This window comes from Apostichopus japonicus, chromosome 16, assembly GCF_037975245.1.
Source record: "Apostichopus japonicus isolate 1M-3 chromosome 16, ASM3797524v1, whole genome shotgun sequence".
Lineage (NCBI taxonomy): Eukaryota > Metazoa > Echinodermata > Holothuroidea > Aspidochirotida > Stichopodidae > Apostichopus > Apostichopus japonicus.
The window spans coordinates 16748574-16758610 of NC_092576.1; the positions used below are offsets into that span (position 1 = coordinate 16748574).

The following is a 10037-nucleotide window of genomic DNA, read 5'->3' on the forward strand; positions in this document are numbered from 1 at the left end:
TTAAAATGAGTTCTGTTTATACTGTCCTTATTATGGGATTAAATGATTGACTTCATATTATTCGTGTAGCTTTAGCTGACTTTCATTACGTGTATGTTAAACATTTTGTAGAGCCTATGATCCAGAGGGGTGTGCTTTGTTATTAGCTTGAGGAAAGTACCTCCTATATTTGTTTTCACGTCCATATTGAATGAACCAGATGTTGTTCCTGTTGCGGGTTCTCTTTCTGTGCGCTCGGGGTAAGCTACCTTGTTTCGGTTGGGTGTATTGTGTGGATTCTGTGTATCCACTAGATTTCAGGGCTTCGCCGTACACGCTAGCGACAGTATTGAAAACGTCTCGGTTCGAATGTAGCATAGATATTATTTTGCTTACGGCGACGTGGATGTGCCTAATTATAAATGGTGGGTGGTTGGATTTGGTCATTTGGATTTCTTGTATGGTGTGTGTATGCCAGTTACAAGTTTGAGGTTGATGTTGATAGTTGACTGGTGTGAGGTTGGTTTGAACGGTTATTTGTAGGTCAAATGACTGAAAATCTGGATCAGTTCTAACATCTCCGTACACCAGCAATTTACCTTACCAGGTCATGTTACTTTATATGTACAGAAAGCTGCCCCCTACATGGGAAATTTTTAACCAGCGTATTAGTATATAAAGCTAAACTCACATCGGACACAGCATCTAAGTCGTACATACATACGTAACTGCATAGCAATCGAGATCGTTGCATACTGATGAACCTTGTACACCACCACTCAGTATCCAAGACCTTGCCAATATTCAGGACACTTTGCAGGTGAAACATTCGAAAATCGTACAAGAAACTGAATTCACAGCAAAGTGACATACACTTCCACTAAAATGTATGGATATGACTATATGTATCAGGGTGTTATGCTGCTGTTATATTTTCATGAGAAGATTGATATTAAAATATATTTTATTCACTCCTCTAAAGCCTTTTGAAAATTGTATATAGGAGAGAGATTTTTGGACGTCACGTCAGAGTAAAAAAAAGGTAACAGGGGTTAAGGGAGTCAACCCATTGTCAGTGGTTGTACATCAGCTTTGTTTATTGCATGCAGCTTAACATACCATTCCTTTGTTAAATCTACATCTTACCAGCTTTGTCTTTTTAGTTTTAATTATATAAAACATATTGATTTCTTTTTAGGACTTGTGTTGCATACCACATTGAATCTTTCAAAAGTAGCAAAGTGTCTTTTTATATAAATTCAAATTTCAAACAACATTAACAAAACTTGTCTCCAGAATGTGTTCCTATTACTACGAAGGAAATGAAGGAAATTGCGAAGTTGTGCAATGCAGACAAATATTTAGAGGGAAAGTATACTTCCTGGTAAACAAAACGAGCAAGAATGATACAAAAAAAAAGGTGAGTCGCACCTGAAATTGCACCGAAAATGTCAAAGATATACTTTACAGGTTAAGTTCACTAGAAAGGTGGATCAAATTTCTATCCCCAGAATTATCGGCACCAATAAGAGAATAAATATCTCACCCAAATTGTTTTATTTGAATAGAGTCATTCAAAGATAAGTTTATTCCGTGTGACGTTTACTCCGTGTGAGAATTTGACGTAGCGTTTGTTCATCAATACATTGTTGTAGGCTAGTCTTGCAATTTTATTGGCAAGCTTTCCGTCTAACTATTTACACTGTAGCAATATAAATGGCATCGCAAATAATTATTGAATTTATTTATATATTTTGCTTTCAGATTATATTTCATTAACTAACTAACAATTTAACTGCAACACCAATATCATAGAAAAGATAACACTATAAAACCAATATTATTTGGTATTTGGTATTAAACAAAAGTATCAGTATTTCATGGTAGACATGCAAATGTGACTAGAAAGAGAAATAGTGAAAAGTGAAAACAGTGAAATAAAGTCATCAAATGTTACTCGATTTTTCTAACACTGTGTGTAAATGGTTGACGTACACTTGCCGAGGCTTCAAAGATCTTAAATGATAAGTGATTTTAATTATATATTGTCGTAAATGGTTAACTAATCTCGTTAGTCAGCTGAACGCTCTCAGCTGTGGTATGGCTATCGCGAAATTTTGCCGACTGCTGTCACTTTTTGCCACCGTGTTTAATTAACTGTCGTTTCGTCAATTTGTATTCCATTTGGCTGAAAATGTCGCTGAAATGTATTAATGTGTGCGTCCTTTGAGGGTCATTCTCTGAAAACGTTAGACATATATTGCTGAAATGTTGTTGATATAAAGTTTGAGTGGTGGTGAACCAAATCTGTGAGGAACATTTTATTGTCGTCATTGAGGGCCCAAAACAGGGCGTTCTGTATATTTTCAGTTATGATGAAACGTAGGCTACAGCTAATGCAATGATCGATAGGACTAAAATGTCGTGATTGGTTTGTGTGAGTTATATTTTCCTACATGCGATCAATATCTTACATATGAAGGTCATTGGACGTCACGAGCGTTCATTTTCTGAAAATGTAAAAAAGTGCTACTTCCTCTAGAGCTTTTGTCCAAAGGTGCTTCATAGTTGTAGATACAACGTTTGAAAGGTGGTGAACCAAAGTTATTCAGGAAATTTTTATGTCGTTATGTGAGGGTGCAAACAGTTTCACAGTTTCAGTTTCAGTATAACAGTATAGTAGTTTCAGTAAAACAGTTTCAGTTGTAATGTACTCTTGGATAGCTAATAAGCTGAACCCCCTGTGTCAAATGTAGTGGAAGTGTCCCACGAAAGTTCAACAGAACTTCCATACTTGAAAGTATATTCGGATATCACCATTTAAAAATAAGGGTTGTTTAATGTATAGTTTCATTTCATCATTATACGTCACCTTAAGTGTGAACAACCGTGGGAAGATAACTGAACGATGAGCGAAACGAAACAAAGATATTTGAAGTGACATATATGATTGCACTATTTCAGGGAAACTGACTTGAACACGAAAAATTAAATAAAATTAACAGCCTAAGAGACTTTTGAACCCTCGGGCTATATAAAATATTGCTATTATCTTTTAAAATAAGTTTAAGTTAATTATTCACCAGCTATTCCATTGTAAATTAATCGCCTAACAGACTTTTCAAAATGGAAACGAAAAAGAAAGTTGAATATTTAAGTGCATATGATTAAGAACCCTCTTGGCTGCATACAATAGTTGCTAAAAACACTTAATATCCTTTTTATTAGACCTTGTTAACGGTTAGTATCACTTTCACACTTTACCTAACAGAGTGATCTCTTGAGCTGTGTTACAGTGCATGTAAAAAGGAAGATCACAAATAACTCAACCATTTTACTGTTATGTATCTCTGTCTGAAGAATATGCCCCGTGAAGAAAAAGGCGTGAAGTTGGCGGACTTATTCAGTTGTTGGCAAGATTAATATTCGTATAAATATTAATAACAGAAAAGAAGAAGACTTCCTGACACGCAATCGTTTTGCATCAAAAGCATAGTATTGTGAGGTTTCGCTGTATTGTTTGTCTGTGAGGTTAACAGTAGTTTAAATGTAACAAATATGTTTTCGTTCGTAATCTGTATAGTTAATATGATATATATTTCAGTATCCCGACTGTAGGCAGAATTATAGTATTTTTTTATGTCGTAGTTCAGGAAAAGAGGTAGAAACGAAGCATTTGTGTGCAATTATCTTTCTGTAGCTTTGCCAGTTTTCAAGGTTTTACTAATTAAAATATGCAATATCTATGGAAATACTTTTCAGATTGTAATCGATGATAATAATTTAACAATGTTGTTCTTACAACAAATATGCATGCACAGCACACCTTTCAAATCACATCATCTTCTGTACGGCTACATTACGTGTAGAATATTATAGATTAACGTACGTACAATATTAGCGAGTTACTTTTGCTAGTTGGTGTTTTAGTCGTCAGGAAATGCATGTGGAATATTAAGAACGTTTATAGGCCTGGCTTATTGTTGCATAATTAGCCAATTTGCTGACGAAAATGTTCAAACTTTTGCTAAACTTTTGCATGATGCTCATTATACTTTAAAATTGGAAAATTGTTGATACATTAAAAACTTATTAATGTCAGCATCTCAACTGTATCGAAGTTGCAGAAACAGCATCTTCACAATTTAGCACCTGCGTTTTCTTGAAGATGTGTGTGTCTTAATTTTACTGATTTTCTCGCAGAAAAGAACAGGAAAATGCTTGCGAGCAGGGTGACTACGTTGACTTGGTTGTGTGTCATTTTTTATTTACGTGTAGCTTTGTTAGCTAACGGGCAAGGTAAGCAACGTCCACAAAATACTTTTTAGTACTACAAACGAAATATTTAGTCACCTTTAACATATGTAGTTTACTTTCTCGTTCTTCTTTAAAGTAATTGCAGTGGTGCAAATTGTTCTAATGATTAAGCACAGTATCTCATCCAACCTATTTATCATTTTCTAGATGCATGTGGAGACCAAGGGATTTGTTATTGCTTCTTTATTGAGGAAAAAGCTCTCATCGTCTCCTGCTCATCACTTGGATTAACTCTTCCACCTTCGAATTTCCCCCCGAAAACAAATAGATTGTGAGTCTGTCTTAAAACTCCTGAATGATTTGCAATTGTAGCATAGTTGTCTGTATGGTTAGTAATGCGAATGGACAGTATGATCCCTGTTTCCGTGATTTTTACCTGAACATTCCAACATACATATTGTCAGGAAGACGTGATAACTTACGGTATAAATGAATGCAATGTTACATGGGAACATTATCAATTCAGACGGTTATGCCTTCCTTTAGGGCAATATCTTACTCGTTCTATACGAGTACTCGGAAAACGAAGAAACTTAACGAACCCACAGTTTTTTCAAAGTTAGAAATATCATACTCAACCATCTCCGTTGACGGAGTACAATACGAAAGTATTATTAAGTTGTGTATTTTTGTGTATCGTGGCCAGCAAGTCTACTCAGCCTAAAGAAATGTATTAGCCAAAAAAGGAATCAAACATGAAACGTCAAAACTTCGTTTTAAAATTTCGTATTCGTCATCGAAAATCCCTTCCCATAGCCTGATCACACATGCAAGAATTTTGCGGTGCATTTGCTATTTCACTATAAACACATCAACGGACGATTTGCCTTCGTCTGTTCTACTTACGCGCAATACCAGCAGTAGGATAATGCTTTAAGCTACGTGAGTACTTTATCTACATTTACCGTCATTCTATAATATGGCTACCTACGACACTACTTGCACAAAAATGTTCAGTTCTTTGTTTGTTTCGTTTTGTATGAATCATGAAGTAATACAACGTGCACGTGGGATGGGCCTAGTTCTGGCGGGTGCGTTCAAGATTTACTGGGGTTCCCCAAGTCCAAAAACATGGTCAATAGACTTCGTAGTTTATAGTACTTTCTAGTCATCCGAAAAGCGGTGAATTGGTACATGGGATAAAACATTGTAAATTAGTCTCTGCAAGTTGCCGTATATTGGACTCTTCAAATTTAAAAGGTAGAATCTCATAATTTTCAGTCACTGCAAAATAAGTTATCATGTAAAGCAATCATGTAAACATTTTGTGTACGAAATCCAGTGATTATTATTATTATTAACCTTTAAAAGGGTGACTCGGTTAGCCGAAGCTAATCTTCCCCGAGGCCCTAAAATACAGTCAATATAAAAAGAATAATATTATAAAACAATGAACAGAGAGTAAGACTATTAAACATACATATATACAACAGTAAATCACAAAACTGTAAAAATGGGTATAGAACATAAAAGCGTAATGAGATGATTAAGACTTGAAAAATTCATTGACTAAACGTTTAAAAATAGGTAAAGATTTGGCATGCTTGCATTCAGCTGGCAAACTATTCCATTCTTTGGCAGCTATGAAGGAAAATCTACGCTTGTGATATTCCGTTTTACCATCTTTCAGGTATAAGTTACTTTGGGTCGTGGATCTCAAATTGTGATTATGAATTTCGTGTGTAAAGTTGAATAACTGGGTTAGATAATTTGGGGATAGGCCATTCATGGTCTTGTTCATCATGATCAATCGTCGTATACGTATTTGCGTATCGACAAGGTGCTTCTTTAGCATTTTAAATAATTCTGTCGAGCTTTCATATCTTCCCGAGTTCGTAATAATACGCGCTGCTGCTCTTTGCATATGTAACAGCTTTTGTAAATCATTTGCTCCACACGTACCCCAGACTATACTACAATAATCTAGAATGGGTCGTACATTCCCATTATAGAAGATAAGTTTCGTACTCAAATCAATATATGGTTGTATGCGTCTCAATAAGGCAAGGCGATTTGAGACTGTTTTACAAACGTTCTCAACCTGAATATGCCAGGATAAATTGTCATCAATTGTTACACCTAATAGTTCTTCATATTTGACAGTCTTGAGAATTTTTCCCCCGAGTGTCACAGAAAGAGTATTTCATTGTCAGGTAATGAAGCCAGTCTCTGACCAGATCCCATCAATAATACCTTCGTTTTAGTGGTGTTGATTGCCATTTTATTTCGGTCACACCAGGCACTAAGTTTTTCCATGTCTCTTTGCAATTTGTTATTCAAGTTAATCGTAGATGTATCACTGGCATAAAATGTAATGCACACACATTACATAAAATATCACATTACATAAAATATCAAGTACGTGCAATCGGATAGCCTCAGTAAGTAGAACGGGTAGAGAGAACGCTTTCACATAAAGTATACCTGTAACAACAGCAACAGTTTTGTGTAGGAGTGAAAACAATATTTACGTAATCATATTTCAACGACAATGCAAGCTTTGCTCATTCATCAATCTGTACAAGTATTACACTATGAATGACGTGACTGCAGCTCTCCATTCATGAACACTTTAACATCATTCAAGCAATGTTACCGTTTTGGAAAATACTTTGCCATTTACCACACCTTAAAAGACCAAAAAAACAAAACACAATAAATGTGAAATCTTGGTATGACGCATGCCGGATTGAAGAATTTGGATATATTTTTGGGCCAAGTCAGTTAAATGTTTATTTTACTCTTCAAATCTTCCATATTGATATCATTTGAATATGAATTATCTACTCTAATAGACACCCAGGAAATTAGAACAATTCCCATGATTACCCTAACTTTGTCAGGGGACATTCGAAGCACAAAATGTGCATTTTAAAAAGAGGAATATAAACTTGGGCTAGTCCTTAAGTTTTTATAACGACAAGTGTGTGTTTTCATACGGAGGGAATTCAAATTTCTCATGGTAATTTAGGTAAAAGCCTGTGCGTTTACAAGGCGGGGAGTTGCCTGCACTGGGGTCATTGAAGCCGGTCATCTTGTAGGGGGTCTGCTAGATTGTGAAAGGTTTGTTCCATTTTCTCCAGAGTCAACTGGGGAAACGGAGGGGGCAACATTAAAATTGGTGGAATGCAACACGCCCTCCACTCACATGCACCTGTGGGTGCTGCAGCCTAATTAACATATTCCCTCAAAGTGAATGTCAAGTAACGAAATGTTAGAAAACGGAATTACTGAAAGTTCTTTCCTGTCTTTCAGCAATGATTAACTACCCCTTATCCCACATACCACAAGCTGTCACGCCAGCTTTCTTTTCCTAAATATTCTGCAGGTCTGTCATGAAAAGTATTTAGCCAGGACAAAACTCGTCTTAAGCGTACGACCGACGTTTACATGTAAATATATTTGCGAACATGTTTTAAAAAAAAAATGCCATTGTTCCTTGCCAAGCATCAAAACTAAAGTCAAACATTTGTTTAGCGCAATGCACCCATCTGCATATGTTCGACAACAAGTTGCGGACATTTCATTGATTTCATTGGCTGTATTTAGCTAAGGAACTTTTACAACTTCGTACTCATTGTCCAAAAAGTTTCAAACTCCATGTATAGGGCAACGTTTCACCGTGTAAAGAGCGTGGTGTTTGAACGATAGTCTACCATATGGTTGTATACAAATCATATACAAGTAGGTCGTGTTGTCATGCAACGACACGAATCATTTGTGGAGTCGTGACCTATGACAATGTCAATAAACATGGTTTTAGTTGCTCTCACACAAAAATTAAACAGATACAATTATCATAATATTTGGGAAAAATTGGGTAAGGGACGATTTCATGATTTTTATTTCTGGCTAGACAGTTTACAGATGAAGGCTATGCAGTAGTACTATACACTAAAATATTTCTCGTGCTCTTAAATATTGAGATTTTTCCCACGTTTAAAATCTGTCCCATAAATCAAAAGATTCAGAAGATACCACGTCCATGCATTTTCAATAAACAACCGTTTCACACAGAGATTACACTAGCTATTGTAAATCTGTAAGTTTTGTAAATACTTCATTGTGCTGACAGATATGATAAGTTGGTAGCATGTGCTATTAGGCTTACAGTATGAACTAAGGATATGTGTAATCCCAGCAAATCCAAACAACAGGGATTGCTAGAATTACACATATCCTCATTTCTTACTGTAATCCTAATAACACATGCTACCGATTTATAGCACATTTCAGTTGTTTACTTTGGTATAAAAAATCAAGAGTTAACAGTAGTATCTGTGTTCTCTGTGTGTATCGGGTGCAAATGAAAGACAGAAATATCATGATGTATAGTTTACATTTGCCCACTCAGGTTAAAACACAGCTATTGCACTGAATGCATATTGGTGCTGCTATCGATACCATTACTTATAATATATTCAAGTAGCTTATTTTGACCGTGACAAGGGTAGGGAGAATATATTCCCGAGAAATATTACATTCCTTCTGGTTTGTAGTGACTTCTGTGATGATGTGTAAATTTTTATTTTGTATAATTCTCCCTACCAAAACTTGTTAAGTAACGTATTTCCGTAGGGTACAGTTGAGTTAACATGATTGTATGTATTTATAGATAATTAAGATTTATCGTACATGTTATGTTAATATACAACAATATATACTCACTGACTAACTACTGACTACGGTGCGTAGGACGCTGTGTCCCTTTGCCCAATATATACAGCCTACACTTATATATATATATATATATATATATATATATATATATATATATATATATATATATATTTATTATAATTATACATATACATAGCTTAATTTTATTGTAAACTAACATATATTTTAACAAACGTCTAAGTTTTTTGTGAGATTTGTTAGATTTCTTGTATAATATAATTTTCAGGATACATGTAACCCTTTTTTTTTTGGGGGGGGGGGCGGAGTTTGCACCGATAACTCATTGTCATATATCATTGGTATTCGTACCATAAAAATATATCGTCCTTACTTTGTTAAAAACCCATCATTTTAGTTCATAATTTGGTTGAAAATTCCTTTCAAGGATCTGTCGGCAAATAGCTTGTGGTCTCTCCAAATAACAATTTCTCTAGTTTCGAGAACATCCAAGCGTTGTAAATGGGTTTTTTTGGGTCTTTTTCATGAAATCGTTGTAATGTAATGAGCATTTTTAGCCAAATATGATCACTTGAAGTGTACTCTAATTGAATACTATCGAACTAAAGAATTAGTTTGATCATGAGGATGCGTTGTCGTTTTAAAGGAATAATTAAATACTGTCTCATGTTTAGGAAACAAACTAATGTGCAAAGCCTGAATACGGAGCCAGTGAAATCACCTACTGTTGTTCCCCCTTCATGGACATTTATATCGTAGAAATGTAATTCAAATCATTAAACTGAGTTAATTGCAAGCTCATTTGGGAGTGAAATCATGTAAGCATGTCAAAAATGTAATCATTGTAGGTCAACACGTGTTAATAATTACATATTTACATATGTCGTGACTTTCATCCAGTATACGTAATAATTAATGAATCTCAGCTTCTTTTCCAGGTTACTTGATCAAAACAACTTGACGGCTCTCCCTGAATCTTTATGTTCTGATATGATTTCCTTACATCATTTGTAAGTATACATATATATTCCATTATTATTGTTAAGGTAAATTGTTTAAGTTAATTTAAATTTTTACTTGAAAAGGAAAATTTCTCCAGACCA

General features: G+C 35.0%; 1 protein-coding gene across 15 annotated transcripts in view; it reads left to right on the plus strand.

The window, feature by feature from the left end:
- The first annotated feature begins 3264 nt into the window (after nucleotides 1-3264).
- LOC139982976 (uncharacterized) overlaps nucleotides 3265-10037 on the plus strand; it is a 31011-nt gene continuing 24238 nt past the window's right edge. For 7 of the 15 annotated variants that reach the window (XM_071996258.1, XM_071996261.1, XM_071996265.1 and 4 more), the window contains exons 1-4: nucleotides 3266-3479; nucleotides 4183-4278; nucleotides 4444-4567; nucleotides 9861-9944. In XM_071996258.1, coding sequence (XP_071852359.1) covers nucleotides 4197-4278; nucleotides 4444-4567; nucleotides 9861-9944 — 290 coding nt within the window. In that variant the 5' untranslated portion in view covers nucleotides 3266-3479; nucleotides 4183-4196. Of the gene's footprint in view, nucleotides 3506-4182; nucleotides 4279-4443; nucleotides 4568-9860; nucleotides 9945-10037 lie in introns of all 15 variants that reach the window. The other 8 variants (XM_071996260.1, XM_071996268.1, XM_071996267.1 and 5 more) reach the window with 7 other exon arrangements.